Source organism: Phallusia mammillata, chromosome 8, assembly GCF_965637545.1.
Source record: "Phallusia mammillata chromosome 8, kaPhaMamm4.hap1.1, whole genome shotgun sequence".
Taxonomy (NCBI): domain Eukaryota; kingdom Metazoa; phylum Chordata; class Ascidiacea; order Phlebobranchia; family Ascidiidae; genus Phallusia; species Phallusia mammillata.
In genome coordinates, this window is record NC_137259.1 from 15,628,506 (window position 1) to 15,649,344 (window position 20,839).

At 36.4% G+C, this 20,839-nt stretch overlaps 4 protein-coding genes across 4 annotated transcripts; 1 reads left to right on the forward strand and 3 right to left on the reverse strand.

Moving 5' to 3' along the window:
- Nucleotides 1-632: 632 nt before the first annotated feature.
- Nucleotides 633-3,986, reverse strand: LOC145205329 (uncharacterized). Its single transcript, XM_080078017.1, has 5 exons — nucleotides 2,774-3,986; nucleotides 2,569-2,613; nucleotides 2,171-2,224; nucleotides 1,789-1,982; nucleotides 633-1,633 (listed from the first exon to the last, which is right to left on the reverse strand). The coding sequence occupies exons 1-5, from the start codon at nucleotides 2,853-2,855 to the stop codon at nucleotides 1,523-1,525; spliced, it is 486 nt and encodes a 161-aa protein (XP_079934143.1). The 5' UTR covers nucleotides 2,856-3,986; the 3' UTR covers nucleotides 633-1,522.
- Nucleotides 3,987-13,542: 9,556 nt separating this feature from the next.
- Nucleotides 13,543-15,135, forward strand: LOC145205151 (acidic phospholipase A2 CTs-A3-like). Its single transcript, XM_080077804.1, has 5 exons — nucleotides 13,543-13,611; nucleotides 13,687-13,784; nucleotides 13,852-14,060; nucleotides 14,473-14,603; nucleotides 14,859-15,135. Exons 2-5 carry the CDS (start codon nucleotides 13,704-13,706, stop codon nucleotides 14,981-14,983), a joined length of 546 nt encoding a protein of 181 aa, XP_079933930.1. The 5' UTR covers nucleotides 13,543-13,611; nucleotides 13,687-13,703; the 3' UTR covers nucleotides 14,984-15,135.
- Nucleotides 15,136-15,275: 140 nt separating this feature from the next.
- On the reverse strand, nucleotides 15,276-16,997 carry LOC145204984 (choline/ethanolamine transporter FLVCR2-like). Its single transcript, XM_080077607.1, has one exon. The coding sequence runs from the start codon at nucleotides 16,962-16,964 to the stop codon at nucleotides 15,537-15,539; it is 1,428 nt and encodes a 475-aa protein (XP_079933733.1). The 5' UTR covers nucleotides 16,965-16,997; the 3' UTR covers nucleotides 15,276-15,536.
- A 1,153-nt stretch (nucleotides 16,998-18,150) lies between these two features.
- LOC145205580 (choline/ethanolamine transporter flvcr2a-like) lies at nucleotides 18,151-19,557 on the reverse strand. Its single transcript, XM_080078313.1, has one exon. It carries the CDS (start codon nucleotides 19,555-19,557, stop codon nucleotides 18,151-18,153), a length of 1,407 nt encoding a protein of 468 aa, XP_079934439.1.
- Between the last annotated feature and the right edge of the window lie 1,282 nt (nucleotides 19,558-20,839).

Genomic DNA, 20,839 nt, shown 5'->3' on the forward strand with positions numbered 1-20,839 from the left:
TTACGATTCTTCATTATGGTTGCATTGTACCATATAGCCTGTGGTTCTTGGCGATGAAATGGCATCTGTATGAAGGATAACAAAAATGTCGGTAACGTAAGGAAAAACAACACGAGAGCAAAAATGGCGCTAATGGTCCAAACTTGGAATGCTGTGAAAACCATAAAAGTATTCGTCACAGCAAAAATCTTATTTGTTTTAAAGGTTGCTTCTCGCATGTAAAAGATTCGAAAGTTGATGCCTTAAATATTTCCGGCAAAGTGAATATTTTAGTGCAATATTTAGATAATGTTTTCACCAAGCGAGACAAACTCTACTTACAAAATGTAGCCATAAAGCAAGGAAGTTTAATGGAAACAAGAAATGAAATAAAGCCTTTGATAAATCCATTCTCTGAAGAAAATGAAGATAAACGAAAGAAATGGAATGAAGAAATTATAAAACCATCCCCTATGTAATGGTTCGGAACGAGATTTTTTTTTGTAACATAATTTTTGTTAGCATAGGTAACGGTTTCTAACGACCACATAATGTTACAATTTTTGTTCGGAACATATTTTTTCAAGTCAACGAAAAACCGTTAGATGGAGGTAGAGGTCTGCAAATTTTAGCATTCAAACCGCACAGCTAAATTAATTTTATGTGTTTATTAGTTCGGAATTTTGATGAAGTGAAAGTTTTCAATGGGAAAATGGGGCTTAGGGATTCAACAACAATGTTGCAAAAGAACATTGGAAACATTCAATAGTAAAATGGGGTTTAGGGCTTTAACAACATTGTTGCAAAAAGAACATTGGAAGCATTCAATATTAAAATGGGGCTTAGGGCTTCAACAACATTGTTGCAAAAAGAACATACAGCGATGAAAATAAATGATTATGTACAAAAAAAGGGAAGTGAACACCGAACATTGGAAACATTCAATAGTAAAATGGAGTTTAGGGCTTTAACAACATTGTTGCAAAAAGAACATACAGCGATGAAAATAAATGATTATGTACAAAAAAAGGGAAGTGAACACCGAACATTGGAAACATTCAATAGTAAAATGGAGTTTAGGGCTTTAACAACATTGTTGCAAAAAGAACATTGGAAACATTCAATATTAAAATGGGGCTTAGGGCTTCAACAACATTGTTGCAAAAAGAACATACAGCGATGAAAATAAATGATTATGTACAAAAAAAGGGAAGTGAACACCGAACATTGGAAACATTCAATAGTAAAATGGGGCTTAGGGCTTCAACAACATTGTTGCAAAAAGAACATACAGCGATGAAAATAAATGATTATTTACAAAAATAATGAAAATGAACACTGAACATTGGAAACATTCACTAAGATAATAAGGTTAATGGCAATGCAAAACAGAAATGCAATGATTTTAAGTTTCTAAAATAGCTTGGGACATGTAAAATGTAAGTAAATGTATGTTTGTTTTGCAGTCAATAAATTAGGTAATTTTAAAGCTGCATCACAGACTGTCAACTACAGTGAGAAATATGAATAGAAAAAAGTTATTTTACAGAAACAATGTAACTGCATGACATGTTATTTTAAATAATTTAGAAAAGTCTTCTCTTTTTTGGTGATGCTTCAAAATCTGAGCGGCATTTTTCTTTAGTTGGTGTACCTGGAAGTAGACAAAAAAATATTAATATTTCTTGGAAAGATTGCAATTTTATATTATTTCATGTACGTTTAATGGGATGTCATTAGGCTGTTACAATTATCCTACTTGTATCTGGTATTACTAAGCTTTAAAAAGTTCAAGTCTAGTAAACTTACATAGCGACTATGGAATCTTTTAGCCTTATAAAGCAGCTTGTCTGCTGGCCACCTCACTTTGCATAAACCACCTTCAGGAATTTGAGAGAAGTCTTTAAATTTCTTGTTGTCCAATGTTTTTAAGTCAGAGATTTGAAAAAATTGTAAAACTTCATTATCGTCCACAAACTGAACCATTATATACAATGATTCATCTGCAACATAATATAAATAATTGTAAATACAATTATAACTGCCATGACTTGGACTATAACAACTTCAATGCACTATGTTTAGAGGTAGTTCATGACAGCGATTGGTTGCAATCAAGTAAACTTGTCAGTTATTAAAATTGCATTGAAATAAATAAAATATATACTAAAAGCAAAAAACGCAAGCCTACCAGTGCTGAGTTTTTGATTTTCTGACGTTGTGGTTACGATTGTTTCTCCACTTTCTGTGACACAGTAAATGAGATTGGACAAGTATAATATTAAGTTAGTGCAAAATAAGCGTAACTCTAAAAATAACTTGACATGACAGTCAAAATTCTGGCAGACTTTAGTTTAAAATTTCCTTCTTATGGCAGGAAGATGCTTGAGTTGTGACTCTTATGTCAAATTTATTGGCATTGCTGCTTTTGTATAATGTAATATAAAGTTAGATTACAGCCTCAATGGTCATTATGGAATGACTGTATAAGTGGCAAGCACACCATGTACAACTAGAGTGCTTACTTATAACATGTGAATGCCTGTCTAGTGTCTAACATTGATTGTAGTATGTAGGTCATATACATACCAGATTCTGACGACTCCTGATCCGGTTGAGATTGAGATATATCTTCTGTACAAAACAAACAACTATTTAATACCATATTAAAACATACTTATATCATCTAGAATATAATGATGAAAAGGTTTTAACTGACCAAATTGCGAAACAAAAACTATTGAAGAAAAATCCTGCAGGGTAGTTGAAAATGAATTAGTAAATGGGTGCTTACTTGAAACCACCTCCTCCATAGCCATCCTAGCTGTTTCAACAATTTCCAAAGGATGAGACAAGTCATTCACCCGATTTGCCATTTCGATTGAGTGCCCCTAGGCCCTGGCAACTGCTTTTTGAACTTCTGCTGGAGCATCTCTCATTTTAGTTGTTATTACTTTTCTGACATCAGTTGCTGAAACTGCCATTTACGTTGATAGAAACCAGTTTGAAAAGCCTATTCAATGTAGTGGCTTCCATTTCAGCACCAGCAGTAACCAATGATGGAAAAGCTTGAGATTTCTCTCCCGGCTTATGTTTCAAAAAAGCCCATGCATGGTCAGATGCAACCTTGAGGTGATCATATTCAAGTTTGGACAAAACAATGCAACCACGTCGATTTTGTTCTTTCTGCTTTTCAACTAAAATTGAAAATTTCCTTGGGCAGTTTCCTCTTTTCCTAACAGTTCATCTCGCCTCATTCCTCTAAATATTCCACCCCTGCATCCTAGTCTGCATATAACACGACAGAAAATGTCGCCCAACAAAAGCTCCAAATGTTTTTTTTAAGTTTTGGTGTGTCGAGATCCTTAAGCTTCTTTCTACTTTTTTCTTTTACATATTGTTCACGTTTCTCTTTCTGTTTCTTTCTGAATTTGTGGTAGATGACGCAACGAAGCGTAGGCTTTTACAGTGACAATAAGTGCTGAATCAGCAAGTTGCATATTGTTGACTCATCAATTATTGTCAAGACGTCCCATAGCTAGTTCAAAATGATTCTAAAGAATATATTCCTTTTTTTGCAACATTAGCTATAGCATTAACAAAAGATGTAACAAAAGGTGTGTTACAAAACGATAAAATACTTTGGTCGGTAAATTATTGCTTCCATTCCAATCAAAATTACACACATCAAGGTACAATGAACATGACACAAAACAAACACGAAACAGTGATAGATTTCATCATTTTAATAGAATACATAACACATCACTAGATAACGTACACCCATATTTTGCACATGGCTTTAAATGATTTTGTTAAAAGTGATCATTTCTGTTGTTGTTCTAATCTTTGGCAATTTCTGTAGTTCATGCTTTGATTACATCTGTCGTAGAGTACTTGTTTTTGACCAGTGCACTTGAAACTTTTTTTCATACTTCTAAAGAAGTGAATATTTGATTGTGTACTGAGAGGAATGCAGTGTTTACAGACTATCTAGTGCTATTACCGAATTTTTATGTGAACAGTAATGTTATGACGTACAATATCAGCTCCAAAATTAAAGACTTAATGCAGCTGAGAAGCGCACATCGTCATCATTCGCAAGGAACGACCGTTAAAATTAAGGCGCGCTGACATACAGACAAGCACCTTTCGGTTATAAAACACGAACGGTTTGACATAAATTCAAACGGTTTTCACTGGCCAACTCCAAATTGCACTCAGATACAGCATGCAAAGTTATAGGTCACTCCAGTAAGTAAATCGGAAATCAGAAGCGTACATGGTCATTATTCGCAAGGAACGACCGTTAAAATTAAGGCGCGCTGTCATACAGACAAGCACCTTTCGGTTATAAAACACGAACGGTTTGACATAAATTCAAACGGTTTTCACTGGCCAACTCCAAATTTCACTTAGATACAGAATGCAAAGTTATAGGTCATTCCAGTGAGTGAATCGGAAATAAGAAGCGTACATCTTCATTATTCGCAGGTCACGACCGTTAATATTAAGGCGCGCTGTCATACAGACAAGCATCTTTCGGTTATAAAACACGAACGGTTTGACATAAATTCAAACGGTTTTCACTAGTCATCTACAAATTGCAGTCAGATGCAGCGTACAAAGTTTCAGGTCATTCCAATGAGTGAATCGGAATTCAGAAGCGTACATGGTCATTATTCGCAAGGAACGACCGTTAAAATTAAGGCGCGCTGACATACAGACAAGCACCTTTCGGTTATAGAACACGAACGGTTTGACATAAATTCAAACGGTTTTCACTAGTCATCTACAAATTACAGTCAGATGCAGCGTACAAAGTTTCAGGTCATTCCAATGAGTGAATCGGAATTCAGAAGCGTACATGCTCATTATTCACAAGGAACGACCGTTAAAATTAAAGCGCGCTGACATACAGACAAGCACCTTTCGGTTATAAAGCACGAACGGTTTGACATAAATTCAAACGGTTTTCACTGGCCAACTCCAAATTGCACTCAGATACAGCATGCAAAGTTTCAGGTCATTCCAATGAGTAAATCGGAAATAAGAAGCGTATATGGTCATTTTGGGCAGGTCACGACCATGAAAATTAAGGCGCGCTGACATACAGACAAGCACCTTTCGGTTATAAAACACGAACGGTTTGACATAAATTCAAACGGTTTTCACTGGCAAACTCCAAATTTCACTTAGATACAGCATGCAAAGTTATAGGTCATTCCAATGAGTGAATCGGAATTCAGAAGCGTACATCATCATTATTCGCAGGTCACGACCGTTAAAATTAAGGCGCGCTGACATACAGACAAGCACTTTTCGGTTATAAAGCACGAACGGTTTGACATAAATTCAAACGGTTTTCACTGGCCAACTCCAAATTTCACTTAGATACAGCATGCAAAGTTATAGGTCATTCCAGTGATTGAATCGGAATTCAGAAGCGTACATCATCATTATTCGCAGGTCACGACCGTTAATATTAAGGCGCGCTGTCATACAGACAAACATCTTTCGGTTATAAAACACGAACGGTTTGACATAAATTCAAACGGTTTTCACTAGCCAACTCCAAATTTCACTTAGATACAGCGTACAAAGTTTCAGGTCATTCCAATGAGTGAATCGGAATTCAGAAGCGTACATGGTCATTATTCGCAAGGAACGACCGTTAAAATTAAGGCGCGCTGACATACAGACAAGCACCTTTCGGTTATAAAACACGAACGGTTTGACATAAATTCAAACGGTTTTCACTGGCCAACTCCAAATTTCACTTAGATACAGCATGCAAAGTTCTAGGTCATTCCAATGAGTGAATCGGAATTCAGAAGCGTACATGGTCATTATTCGCAAGGAACGACCGTTAAAATTAAGGCGCGCTGACATACAGACAAGCACCTTTCGGTTATAAAACACGAACGGTTTGACATAAATTCAAACGGTTTTCACTGGCAAACTCCAAATTTCACTCAGATACAGCATGCAAAGTTCTAGGTCATTCCAGTAAGTAAATCGGAAATCAGAAGCGTACATGGTCATTATTCGCAAGGAACGACCGTTAATATTAAGGCGCGCTGTCATACAGACAAGCACCTTTCGGTTATAAAACACGAACGGTTTGACATAAATTCAAACGGTTTTCACTGGTCATCTACAAATTACAGTCAGATACAGCATGCAAAGTTATAGGTCATTCCAGTGAGTGAATCGGAATTCAGAAGCGTATACATGGTCATTATTCGCAAGGAACGACCGTTAAAATTAAGGCGCGCTGACATACAGACAAGCACCTTTCGGTTATAAAACACGAACAGTTTGACATAACTTCAAACGGTTTTCACTGGCCAACTCCAAATTGCAGTCAGATACAGCAGGCTTGTCAAACTCGCGGTCCGTCGGCCGCATGCGGCTCACGAACAGTCAATAACAATTGTAGTATTTTTTTAGATTTTTTTGATAAAACTAAATTTTTCTTACTTTTCAAAGCTATTATTTAAACAGACATTTAGCAAAATCTAATTTGTAAATACAAATTCTTATGTTATGAATAGAAACGATATGAATTAAACCGTTCCTCAAACTTTCAGTCAAGGCTGTGCAATCTGCAGCCGTACGGCCACATTAAAATATATGTACTGGCGGCCGTGATGTAATTAAAACTCCTTTGCCAAAACTTTTGATTTTCAAACTGCCCGAAACAGATGTTGTGTTACTGAAAAGAGTATTACAAGCCTAGCAGTCACATGTGTCAGTCTTTTTGTAGGCCTATTGTGTGCAAACAATGCGAACAGGTAGTAAAAGCATCACAATATAGATTATGACTTAATAAACATTAAAACTGATCTTTATTGTGCAACTCAATCTGTTCATCAAGTTGTAAGTTAATGTGATAATAAATCCGGACCGCTCCTTTTAAAAAAGTTTTGCGTAAATTAAATAGGCCCAAATCGTTACCGCTGATAACAGGGAGTCGTTATCTCAAGGCGCTGAGCCTTTAATCTCTTGTATTCGCTTGTTATCTAATCGCCAATTGTGACGTAACAAGGGTTTAATAAGGAGTTTTATGCGCTAACAATCGGAAAGTTACGTTCCGCCTGGAACGCTGGTTGCAATTTCTTGGTTAGTGTTAACTGCACTTAATGCAACATATCAAACTGTTTTTGCATTTGTATTGTTTCGACCTGCCAAACACGTAATAGTTTTGTCCCAAACATTAGATCGATGTTAATCGAGTTATGTTATTAGAATACAAGGAATTTGTGACTGCCACAATTTATGCCTTCTACAGTAACCAACTTTAGTGCATTCGTGACATTGCGCAACTTAACATTAGCATTATCGCTTTAGAAAGGCGTTCAGTCCTTGAGAATCTGTTCCCCCTTTTTAAGCAACGATTTTGATCACCTGACGCTTATCGCTTATCTTGCAGCTGCAGTTTTGCTGAGTAAGCTAGATACCAGCGGCAAAATCAGGAAACTACAAAGCTGTCGCGAAAATTATTTGTTCTTTCTGTGAATTGGAGTTAGTGGCAGTTTAGCATGTGAATGACGTATTCAGTATCGTGCGGTCTAGCGTGTTTGCAAACACTTTTCGCAACAAAATTTTGTTCCAACTAACATTTTTTGTAACAAAATTTTGTTCCAACTAACTATTCTTTTGTAACAAAATTTTGTTCCAGCCAACACTTTTCGTAACAAAATTTTGTTCCAACTAACACTTGTTGCCTCAAAATTTTGTTTCAACTAACACTTTTCCGTGACAAATTTTCTTAGAGCTTTAGCTTTTTGCGGGCTAAATTGATTGAAAACCGATGTTTTTCGCAACTTAAAGTATGTTTCAAACTAACACTTTTCGTAACAAAATTTTGTTACAGCTAACACTATTCGTAACAAAATTTTGTTCCAGCTAACACTTTTCGTAACAAAAATTTGTTCCAAATGACACTTTTCGTAACAATTTTGTTCCAACTAACACTTTTCCGTAACAAATTTCCTTAGGGCTTTAGCTTTTTGGGAGCTAAATGTATTGAAAACCGATGATTTTCGCAACTTAAAGTATGTTTCAAACTAACACTTTTCGTAACAAAATTTTGTTCCAGGTAACACTTTTCGCAACAAAATTTTGTTCCAACTAACACTTTTCGCAACAAAATTTTGTTACAGCTAACACTATTCGTAACAAAATTTTGTTCCAACTAACACTTTTCCGTAACAAATTTCCTTAGGGCTTTAGCTTTTTGGGAGCTAAATGTATTGAAAACCGATGATATTCGCAACTTAAAGTATGTTTCAAACTAACACTTTTCGTAACAAAATTTTGTTCCAGCTAACACTTTTCGCAACAAAATTTTGTTCCAGCTAACAGTTTTCGCAACAAAATTTTGTTCCAGCTAACACTTTTCGTCACAAAATTTTGTTCCATCTAACAGTTTTCCGTAACAAAATTTTGTTCCAACTAACACTTTCCGTAACAAAATTTTGTTCCAGCTAACACTTTTCCGTAACAAATTTCCTTAGGGCTTTAGCTTTTTGGGAGCTAAATGTATTGAAAACCGATGATTTTCGCAACTTAAAGTATGTTTCAAACTAACACTTTTCGTAACAAAATTTTGTTACAGCTAACACTATTCGTAACAAAATTTTGTTCCAACTAACACTTTTCCGTAACAAATTTCCTTAGGGCTTTAGCTTTTTGGGAGCTAAATGTATTGAAAACCGATGATTTTCGCAACTTAAAGTATGTTTCAAACTAACACTTTTCGTAACAAAATTTTGTTCCAGCTAACACTTTTCGCAACAAAATTTTGTTCCAGCTAACACTTTTCGTAACAAAATTTTGTTCCATCTAACAGTTTTCCGTAACAAAATTTTGTTCCAACTAACACTTTTCGTAACAAAATTTTGTTCCAGCTAACACTTTTCGTAACAAAATTTTGTTCCATCTAGCAGTTTTCCGTAACAAAATTTTGTTCCAACTAACACTTTCCGTAACAAAATTTTGTTCCAGCTAACACTTTTCGTAACAAAATTTTGTTCCAACTAACACTTTTTGTGACAAAATTTTGTTCAAGCTAAAATTTTTTGTAACAAAATTTTGTTCCAACTAACAATTTTTGTAATAAAATTTTGTTCCAACTAACACTTTTCGCAACAAAATTTTGTTACAGCTAACACTTTTCGTAACAAAATTTTGTTCCATCTAACAGTTTTCCGTAACAAAACTTTGTTCCATCTAACACTTTTCGTAACAAAACTTTGTTCCAGTTAACACTTTTCCGTAACAAAATTTTCTTACAGCTATAGCTTTTTGTGAGCTAAATTTGTTTAAAACCGATTATTTTGAAACTTAAAGTATGTTTCCAGCTAATACTTTCCGCTACAAAATTTTGTTCTAACTAACACTTTTCGTAACAAAATTTTGTTCCAGCTAACACTTTTCGTAACAAAATTTTGTTCCATCTAGCAGTTTTCCGTAACAAAATTTTGTTCCAACTAACACTTTCCGTAACAAAATTTTGTTCCAACTAACACTTTTCGCAACAAAATTTTGTTACAGCTAACACTTTTCGTAACAAAATTTTTTTCCATCTAACAGTTTTCCGTAACAAAACTTTGTTCCATCTAACACTTTTCGTAACAAAACTTTGTTCCAGTTAACACTTTTCCGTAACAAAATTTTCTTACAGCTATAGCTTTTTGTGAGCTAAATTTGTTTAAAACCGATTATTTTGAAACTTAAAGTATGTTTCCAGCTAATACTTTCCGCTACAAAATTTTGTTCTAACTAACACTTTTCGTAACAAAATTTTGTTACAGCTAACACTTTTCGTAACAAAATTTTGTTCCAACTAACACTTTTCGCAACAAAATTTTGTTACAGCTAACACTTTTCGTAACAAAATTTTGTTCCATCTAACAGTTTTCCGTAACAAAATTTTGTTCCATCTAACACTTTTCGTAACAAAATTTTGTTCCATCTAACAGTTTTCCGTAACAAAATTTTGTTCCATCTAACACTTTTCGTAACAAAATTTTGTTCCATCTAACAGTTTTCCGTAACAAAATTTTGTTCCATCTAACAGTTTTCCGTAACAAAATTTTGTTCCAACTAACACTTTTCGCAACAAAATTTTGTTACAGCTAACACTTTTCGTAACAAAATTTTGTTCCATCTAACAGTTTTCCGTAACAAAATTTTGTTCCATCTAACACTTTTCGTAACAAAATTTTGTTCCATCTAACAGTTTTCCGTAACAAAATTTTGTTACAGCTAACACTTTTCGTAACAAAATTTTGTTCCATCTAACAGTTTTCCGTAACAAAATTTTGTTCCATCTAACAGTTTTCCGTAACAAAATTTTGTTCCATCTAACACTTTTCGTAACAAAACTTTGTTCCAGTTAACACTTTTCGCAACAAAATTTTGTTACAGCTAACACTTTTCGTAACAAAATTTTGTTCCATCTAACAGTTTTCCGTAACAAAACTTTGTTCCATCTAACACTTTTCGTAACAAAACTTTGTTCCAGTTAACACTTTTCCGTAACAAAATTTTCTTACAGCTATAGCTTTTTGTGAGCTAAATTTGTTTAAAACCGATGATTTTGAAACTTAAAGTATGTTTCCAGCTAATACTTTCCGCTACAAAATTTTGTTCTAACTAACACTTTTCGTAACAAAATTTTGTTCCAGCTAACACTTTTCCGTGACCAATTTTTCTGCTAACAAATACCTTTTCTAACACATTTTAGTTCCAGCTAACACTTTTCCGCAACAAAATTTTGTTCCACCAAATAGTTTTGTAACGTAATTTCTTCCAATTAACAATTTTGTATCAAAATTTTGTGACAGCTAACACTTTTGGGAACGAGATTCAATTTGTATGGTTTCACCATGTATGTGCACATTTAAAACACAAAATGTTTAAAATATGCTTAAAAATTCTCTTTGTCGCCACCTAATGAACAAAAAAATACGGTAACAAAATTTTTTGTTACACCCAATTTAACGATGTTTTTCTGTTCAAAAATTTTCGTTACGACATACCAGAAATTTTTGTAACTTGGAACAAAATTCGGAACAAAATTTTCGTTCCGAAACGAAATTGTTCAATTTGGAACGAAATTTTGTTACTCGGAACGGTTTCGCTAACGGTATTTCCGAGTTAATCGAAAATTCCATTATGCCCCATTACCTGAAAGATGGGTGATAGCTTTTATCACGTGTGTTGTGTCTAGTTTGCGGACTTTTGTGTTGGCAGCATATGGTCTCACCAACAATGTCATGGCCAAATTCTTCCATATGGCACCTTGGCAAATTGACTGGCTTTCTAATGTTCGGGCTTTAACGATGGTATCACTTTGCATTCCGCTGTTGTTTGTGTTGAGAAGATACAGCGTGAAAGCATCTATTGTTGCAATGGTCTTTTGCTCCGCTATAGGCTTATCTCTGACCTGTTTGGCTGTTTCAGTGCAACAGGGATATTTTATAGCCATTTCTGGTCAGGTATTGTCAGCAATATCAACAACGATTCACATTCCGTTAAAAAGCTTAATAGCAGCTGTGTGGTTTCCAACAACGAAATCGCCTACGCCCTTGGTGTCATGTTTATAGGCCGGTCTCTTGGAGAAGCTACTGGTGCTGTGGTTGCCCCATACTTGGTTTTAATCAGTGATAGTCCATCAACAATCCGAATGCGTTTGCTGGCGGTCTTTGGCGCATTTGCCTTCGCTACATGGGCTGTCCTTGTGTTTGTTGTGTTTTTTATTAAACCACGACCCAAGCACCCTCCAAGCATTGCTCAAGCAAAACGATTGCAGTCAGAAAATCAAAATGAAAACACCAGCATTAGAGAAGAGTTAACGAAGTTTAAAGACGTGCAACTCAAACTTTTGACCAATGTTCACTTTTTAACAGCATCGTTTGCGAGAATGGTCATAGCTCCAGTTCCTAGATGTGCAACCACTTTGCTATCATCGATATTACAAGCAAACTTCAGTAAGAACACAAATATTGACGGAGTCTTCATGATCATGGGCCTTTGGATTATGACAACTGTGGGCTTTTTCTCTGCAGGACCTTCGTTGACGATAACTGGACGTTATAAAGCGGCAGTTGTTGTGTCTACTGGTCTGGCCAGCGTTTCTTACATTCTTGGGATAGCTGGAATCGAAATTTCATCATTAGCCATGCGGTTTACACCAGCCAAATATTTGTTGGACTTTTTGTGGGTATTGCAATAGTGAGCGCTACAGAACTTGTGGTCCAAGTTACTTACCCAATCCGCATAACAGATGCATTTGTATTTCACGTGATTGGTGTAGGACTAATGTGGGTTACTCAAGTCACCTTAGCTAGGATATTGCTATAGGGAAGTTTTGACCTATCGCGCCATTTGCTCTGGTGTTGTTTTTCCTAATGCTACAACATGTTTGTTGCCCTTCATAAAAATGCCATTCCATCGCCAGAAAGCTGAAGGCCTGGCACAAGACAACGCTAGTAAAGACCATTGATTAACCAGTCGATATTATACCTTAATTATATGCGTTGTATTTGAACCACAAACATTTACTTGTGTAACAATACGAAAATAACTACCAATAGAGGTTAAACATTACAAAAAACAAGTGAAAAGTTATACCAGCGGTTGTGCACTAATCGTTATGCCCACATAAATTAATTGAATCTTGATGTAGTGATTATGTTTTTCCTCTATGTACGAAAAAAAAACTTTGACGCATCAACCACTATGCATACAAGTTTAGCCAACAGCTTGTAAAAAACATTTCTTGTCAGTGTGTTGTATCATGGCAATTAACATGCCATGTATTTGAATGTTCACCATAAATATTTTTCGTATCGCCGTAAAAAATCGAAATGAAATGAAAATTGTACTTTTTGTTTGTTAATCTAAGTTATCTTGTTTCAATATTTTGGTTTATTTATAGCTGGAAGTATTCAGTTTTGGTTAGTACTATTAAAAATAAATTAATCCACTAGGTTGCTCATGTCCAATAGTTTGTAGTTGCTTATTTATTCAGAAATTTCGAAACCAGAACAACACCAAACCCATTTGCCTTTGTTGGGACCTATTTTATACCGCTTTGAAATATGAGTGCAACATATTTTAAAAATTCATGAGAAAAAGTTCTTTTTAAATCCACGATTAGATGGGAAACTAATAAAGAAGCAGGGTGAGTCATCTCTATGACTTGCATTTTACAGGAAGCGTTTACACACTCGTTGTTAGATCTCTACAATAGAGACAACTTAAGAAAACGTGACAGGTTATGCACAATATGGTTTGAGATCAGCTCTGTATGAAACCAAACACTAGTTTGTGCATAAACGCCGCCAAGACGCAAGAATAAGCTTTGTTTTCGAAGAGTAGGTGGTAACCTGTTTTAGTCTGTAAATACCTGATTGGTAATTTCAATTTCTTTAATGGTTTCGTTTATTCTTGAGCTGAGCTTATTTCGCTTTAACACGCAATGTTCTTCAGTAGAATATTTAAAACACATCTTTGGTGTTTTAAAATCTTTAGCTGAATCTTTTCAAGGATAAGTCGTTTATGTTGAATGGGAGACATTGGGAATTTTCATGTGATCTTGCGAGGCGTAGAAAAAAGGTTAAAAGACAAACTAGATTGGGAGTTTTCCAGTTTTCAAATACGTTTACACATATTGTAATTGCTTTATGACAGCCGGATTGTAGTAAAACATGAGTTATCTTACACTTGCTATTATTTTATTTACCATCTCCAACTGCCATGGTCTTCCTATTGAAGACGAACTATTAGACGTAAGTTATATTTTTGCCCGAGTTCCCGGCCTATGCACAATCTAACCTAATTCACTGGTTACAACAGGTAGACAACATTGATCAGGAAATTCCTTCTGCAAATGGGTTTTCGGATCAAAAGGAAAACGCCGTTGTCAATCTGGCCTATGCAGTTTCTTGCTACCAAGGCAAATCTTTTAATATTGGTAATAGTTTGCTTATAATGAGCAAATATTCCAGGTACGGTTGCTGGTGCGGGTTTGGTGGCTCGGGAAGAACCGTTGACAAAATTGACAAGTAAGTTATACCTAAAATTGTTATTAATGTCGCACTTAAAAGCACAAGTTAAAGCTATTTGCAAGAAATCTTATGTCTAGTGTATCAAGGCATAGGCATACGATGAAAAGTGATCCTAATGTTATGAAAAGAAACAAAAAACAAAATCCAAAGCAAAGTTATAGGGATTACCAGCATTTTAAGAGTTTACAAAAGTGGCTTGATGAGCTGGTTTCTGTTACGACTGCCACATCTTTGCGCTGTGTCTATTTCAATATCAAAAATAAACAACTCGCGGAGAGCATCATCGTCTTAAAGGGGTGACTGGGATTACTTTACGCGTCTTATCTCCAAGCAAAATATCACAACCTAGTTTTTTACGTATTATTATTATTGAACGTGGACGTCAACTTATTGTGTTGTTTTGATGCAGATGCTGCAAAGCACACGACGTATGCTTAAATGCGGCTTCCAGTCGACATGGTCTCTCCTCAGTTTGGAAAACCTCTTATTCTTACAACACATATTACACTGCTTCCTGTAAGAATCGCAGAATCTCGTGCCGTAAGTACGATTTATTTTTACTCATAATACAAGATCTTTGTTTCTTTATGGTTTTGCTATCTTTTACACTTTTAGCTTTGAGGTATAATTATTAGTACATGTTAAGCATCTTAAATGTCACTGATTTAATAAACGTGTGAACGAGTGCAAATCTTTCTCCTACGTGTAACAACTACTTGTATACTCACGCTCTACATAAACTGTAAGCAAGTATGAAATGGTTGCAAACCAATTTGAACTTCAATGCTTTACCAGCTGGAGGTGCATCACTGGGCAGAGACGCCTGTTACTGCGACCGAGCATTCGGTTCATGTATCAACAAATACAAAAGTAAATGGAGTTTCTGGCACAGCTGGATCTTTGCCAGAGAAAACTGCTAAGGGCAGTGAAGTCAGGGCAGCATGTTGTGGTATCCAGTTTGGGAAAACCTTCTTTTGTAACCACATATCCTGTTCCATTGAAATCGTGATGCTGTCGCGTGTGCTTTTGTTTGACATTTAGTATCGAAATACACTTTTTGCTGACCAGTGTGGGTTTTGACTTGTGCTAACTGTTTGAAAGCAATTCTGTATCACAATTTAGCAGTTTTTTTTGCATTGTTGAAAAAATATGTACAGGTTGGTATGAACTGCAAATAATGCTAACTAAAAAAAAATCATTAATCTCCATACATTTACATATATACAAGAAAAGTTGTATTTTTTCAACTATTTGTCCATTTCGAGTTTGTGGAACTATGGATCAAGCAGCAACAACTAAGAAAAGTGTGACAAAAACAGACAAGGTGGCCAAATACAAGGGTGTTAATTTTAAACGACCACAAAAGCAAAAGTGGCAGCCAATAACTAGAGCTTGCCAAAACTTTGCCGTGGCAAAGGTTTAAAACACAAAACAAAGTGTGTTATGTACTATTTTTAATTGCGTCATTTCACGCTAATCTGAAAACAATTCCTGCTTTTCCAGTAGTAGTTTCATTTCTGACTGTTCGGCATTTAACCTGTGAAATGGCAGAGTCTGCGAAGCAATCAAGACCACGGCAATAAATGTTGTGATCATCGGGAAACAGACGGATGCTGAAGCACTGACGTATGACAACAACGCACGTCCAATCACCGGGTACAAAAGTCTCATTATTCCCAAACCAATCATCGCCAACATTGAAACTTGTTTAACGGAGGAGGGGTAGGTAATTTCTGCAAGTAATTCATAGAGAGCAACAGACGCTGAACCAGTAACAAATCCAAGAATTGCCATCCCAGCATAAATCACAGCAAAGTTCGACAATTGAGCACCTATAAGGCCTAACATGCACGACCCAGTTTGTGTGGCCAAACAGGCTACTACTATAGCTTTGTATCTTTTAGTTTTAGTGACTAAGGGTCCAGCGACCAAACTTCCAAATATTGACATAACCCAGGATGTCATAAGCACCAATCCCGCTTTAGTGTTTAAACCAGAAGCTTTTTCAAACTTATTGTGCAGAATAGAGGAAAGAAGGACGGTGTAACTTCGCATAACTGAAAGACTTAGGCCATACACTAACCACAGGGTTAAAAAGTAACGGTCGGTATACAGTTTCAACATTAGATCCTTGAAACGAACAAGTTGTTCCGTGAAATTTACTTTCCTCGTTGTCTCGTTATACTTTATCAGCTTTGCTTGGGCTTTGCTCGGCGGTGTAGGGGGACGACTTTTAAGAAAAAATACTTCTGCTATTAAACATATAACCAGTACTAAACCCACTGAACTGAGTAGAAGAAGCATACGGAACCTTACTGTGGACGACGTTTGGTCCATTTTCACTAAAAGTGGGGTCGTTAGCGATCCAAAAGCTTCACCCAGTCCCCATCCTACTGTACAAAAAGATATAACTGGCCCAATTTCGTCGGCTGGAAACCATACAGCGGCTGTGCTGGGAACCAAAGACATTGCGAGGATGTTACTGGCTCCTGAAACAGATTGTCCTGCAATTGCAAGGGCGAAAGTTTGTCTTGACAAAAATGACATGTCTACAAGAAGCACCCCCACAGTTTGGCAGGAGGTCATAAGAATAAATGCAGTTCTGTAGTTTACACTGCTCATAAGAAACGAAAGCGGAACGGTACAAAGGACAAACACAACTGCTTGTGAGATCACCAGCCAGTCTATTTGCCACGACAGGACTTGGAAATATTTAGCAAGGACATCGTTTACTGAGGGGTAGCACGATGCAACCCAACCTCTACAAAAACTGACTGTAAACATCAGAATAGCTGCAAACCATCTGCTCGGATACGATTTGATTTCCTGTCCTGTCGTTTCTTTAAGCAGACGTGAATTAGGAGAAGCGGTTGATTCCGTAAGATCGCACTCATTTGCCATATTTGCTAATAAACAACACCAGTCAAGTGAAACTGAAACTATAATATGATATAATTTAAGTGTGACAACTATATTTGTAAAAATAAAATATTAATATTAATATATATGTAAAAAAAATTAAAATAAAAGAAGCGTCGAGCAAACAAAGGATAAGTTGGAGGTAGACGCAGTGCACACTGATTCGACCTCATCAGTGCAGTTGGTGACAAGACATGAGTTGCATTGGCTCGATAGGCACTCCAGTTTGTTGGGAGTAATATACTACAAAGCCATGCCTCACCATTGCTGTACCATGCCACACAGTTTTGGTTATAGTATTCAGTATCTAAAGGGTAGAACACATCCATTTTCTTTACTTTCCATTGTTCAATTTTCGCATTTAATTTCTCTACTAATCTACTTAAAAAATTATTCCTGTCAAATCTCGCATGTTTAGGAATTGCCTGCGAAAAACTATCTGGAAACTGAACGACAGCTTGCAGTGTTTGAGCACTTTTACCCAATGACATCTCGGGAGTTGGTTGCATGCTGATGGAAGCCGGAAAACGTGACAAAACAACCCCACAACTGTCCTTTTTGCCATTTTGTCATTTTAGTTATATTTCTGAACCTAAATACCACTATTTAGTTCGTGAATAAGAAACTGACGACAAGGAACAAATACGCTTATTTTTTCTGTTTCTTTTGAATTGTAGACGGTAACGTAGTCACGCCTTAAAGGGGAAATAATTCACATATGTTTTGCTGTGACATTTATCCCTTTTTGCTGTGACATTTAGCGTGGCCACGACATATAGCTTAAAAATAAGTCACAGTGAACATCGATAGTTGTATTTAATACGTAACTTGATTTTTCTACTGAGGAAAGCGTCAATTTATTTTCCATTCTCTGAATTCGACCCGCAAAAGCTTCTCGTCCGGCCGTTTTAGAGAACTTTACTGAAATCCAAAAGGATATTACCAAAGAATAACTCAATCCTAAACCGTAAAATAAAGTTTGCTTAAAACGAATATTTATTGCAAATGTTGTACAAATAGGATATCATTTTTGATTAACTCCAAAAAGAGTTAAGAGTTAGAGTTGTGCTATAATCACATGACTCATTTTAAACGTAAACGTTTCTGGATGGTTGTATTTGTTCAAATCAAATTACTCAATAAATCGAACTCACTGTCAACAGGTTTATTATTGATCCTCAATGGTACTGGCTTCTGCATCTTGGCGGTAAAATGGCATCTTTATGAAGGGCAACAAACATGTTGGTAACAGTAGATAAAACAGTTCCATAGCAAATGCTGCGATGGGTCCAAACTTTTCGAGTAACAATCTAGCAATTGTGGTTTGAATGAGCAACATGATTCCTAAACCAATCACGTTGAACACGAATGCATCTATAATGCGGGTTGGATAAGTAACTTGCACTATCAGTTCTGTAACGCTTACTAATGCGAGTCCCACGAAAAGCCCCACCAATATTTGGCTTGCATAAACCAAGGAAATGGAGTTAATGGCGAGACCAGCTATCCCAAGAAAGCAAGAAACGCTTGCCAGGCCAGTAGACACAACTACCGATGCTTTATAACGTCCAGTTATGCTTAGCAAAGGTCCTGCTGAAAAACTACCCACAATCGACATGAGCCAAAGACCCATGATCATGTATCCTGCATCAACGTTGGTATTTCCGTTTTTGCGAAAGTTTGCTTGTAGTATAGATGATAACAAAGTGGTTGTGGATCGTGGAATAGGGTCGATAGTATTTCTTGCGAACCACGCTGTTAAAAAGTGGACATTGGTCAACAATTTTAGTTGCACATTTTTGAACTTTATTAGCTCTGCTTTGAGGCTAGTGCTTTCTTGTAACTCTTGTAACTGCAAAACTTTGGCTTGAGCAATGCTTGGGGGATGTTTGGGTCGTGGTTTGATTACCAACACAACAAACACAAGGATAGCCCATGTGACTATAGCAAATGAGCCAAACACTGCCGACAAACGCATTTGGATTGTTGATGGACTGTCACTGACTGAAAGTAAGTGTGGAGCAACGACAGCACCAATAGCTTCTCCAAGAGCCCTTCCTATAAACATGATACCGATAGCGTAGGCGATTTCGTTGGCTGGAAACCATACAGCAGCGATTGCGCTTTTCAATGGAATTTCGATCGTTGTGGCGAAAGCAGACATAACCTGGCCCAATATGGCGATAAAATAACCTTGACGAAATGAAACTGCTAAACTGGCCAGGGTTAAACTTGTAGCTGAGAATACGACCACTGCAACGATAGACGTTTTCACACTGAATCTTCTCAACATAAACAAAAGTGGTATGCAAAACAAAACCATGGTTAAAGCGCGAACATTCGTAAGCCAGTCAATTTGCCAAGGCTCCACGTTAAAGTACTTGGCCATGACATTGTTGGTGAGACCAAATGCTGCCAATACAAAGCTTCGCATGCACGGCACAACACTCATGATGATAACTATCAACCATCTTTCAGGAGAAGGTTGTCCAACTTCTGCATGTGCATTTTGGCCTTCTCTTACATCACTACTTTCTGGCTTAATCAAAGGGGTTGTTTCTTTTTGGTTTTTCATTAAACCTTCTGATTTTCTTGCATTCTAAAGTTACCCAACCTAACCGATGTATCACAAAATGCTTTGAATTAATTCAAAAAAATATGTCTTATGGCAAGTTTAGTATTGCAAACCGCTAAAACTAAACCAGCACCCTAGAGAACAAACATAACACATCGTTTCTTATGATTTCAGAAAACTGTACATGTAAACAACACAGTTTCCTGCTTGTAGTTATCTATGGTGCCTAATTCTGTATCAAGCATTTCAGGAAATGCATGTTGGCTATAAACTCCGCAACGTATATTGCCGTGGCAGAACACTGCTGCAGAATCAAATACTTTGCAGTTGTAATAACAACAAACCATATTGGGTGTTTTGCCGTAAACGGGAGAACAATGATAAACAAATTTCTCTTACGTTGCAAAAATTGTTAAAAGTGCTAAGCTGGAGGAAAACAATAGAAGATAAATGCTCGCCAGTGCTTAAGGCCTTAAATTCAATAAAATATCAACGTAGTGAGGGCAATTCTCCAAATATTTCACCTCAAAGTTTACTTTTCTACACACTTTTCAGTGCATTTCAACCTGTGGTACGCGTACTATAAGTGGTATGTCGGATCCTTTCAGGTGGTTCTCGAGTATCTTTTTGCCCTACTTCAAGTGAGACCAAGAATTTGCAAGTCATCTGCACCAACTGATTAGCCCTTTCTTTAGGCCAAACTCGGGCCTTAGACATTCTTTTGAATTTGCAAACTTGCTAGTTTCGGAAATTCACTAGCCTGGTCGTGAAAAGTAGGCTTGTCTCCTACTTTACTTATTCAAACAGGGTGTAGTTGGTACGCAGCGATAGTAACAAGTTTTCGGATGGTACGCGATTAATCCAAGGTTGAGAACCACTGCGCTAAAAACTGATCAAACTGATTTAGAATTTGTTGGAATTGCAGAAGTGGCTTAACTTATATGAACATTAAAATAATCTCAAAGTGTTTCAATTAGGACTATAGTCATATGCTCAAAGAAAATGCGAAACATACGACTTTGAATAATACGAACACCAATGAAGAAATAACTGCGTTAAACGTTTTGATCTATCTACGTGTAGGTGTGGACAATTGTGTTTGTATAAAGCAGAGGCGCACAACCTTTTCGTTATAACGGCCGCATCGCAGAACCTTATTTTACTAACGGCCGCCAACCCTCAGCTCGTTTTTGTTTCAAAATCTAAGATGCGGAGAAATAAGTTTATATTATTTATATAATTTGTACACCATTGTAATACCTCCGACATTAGAAAGTCAGTC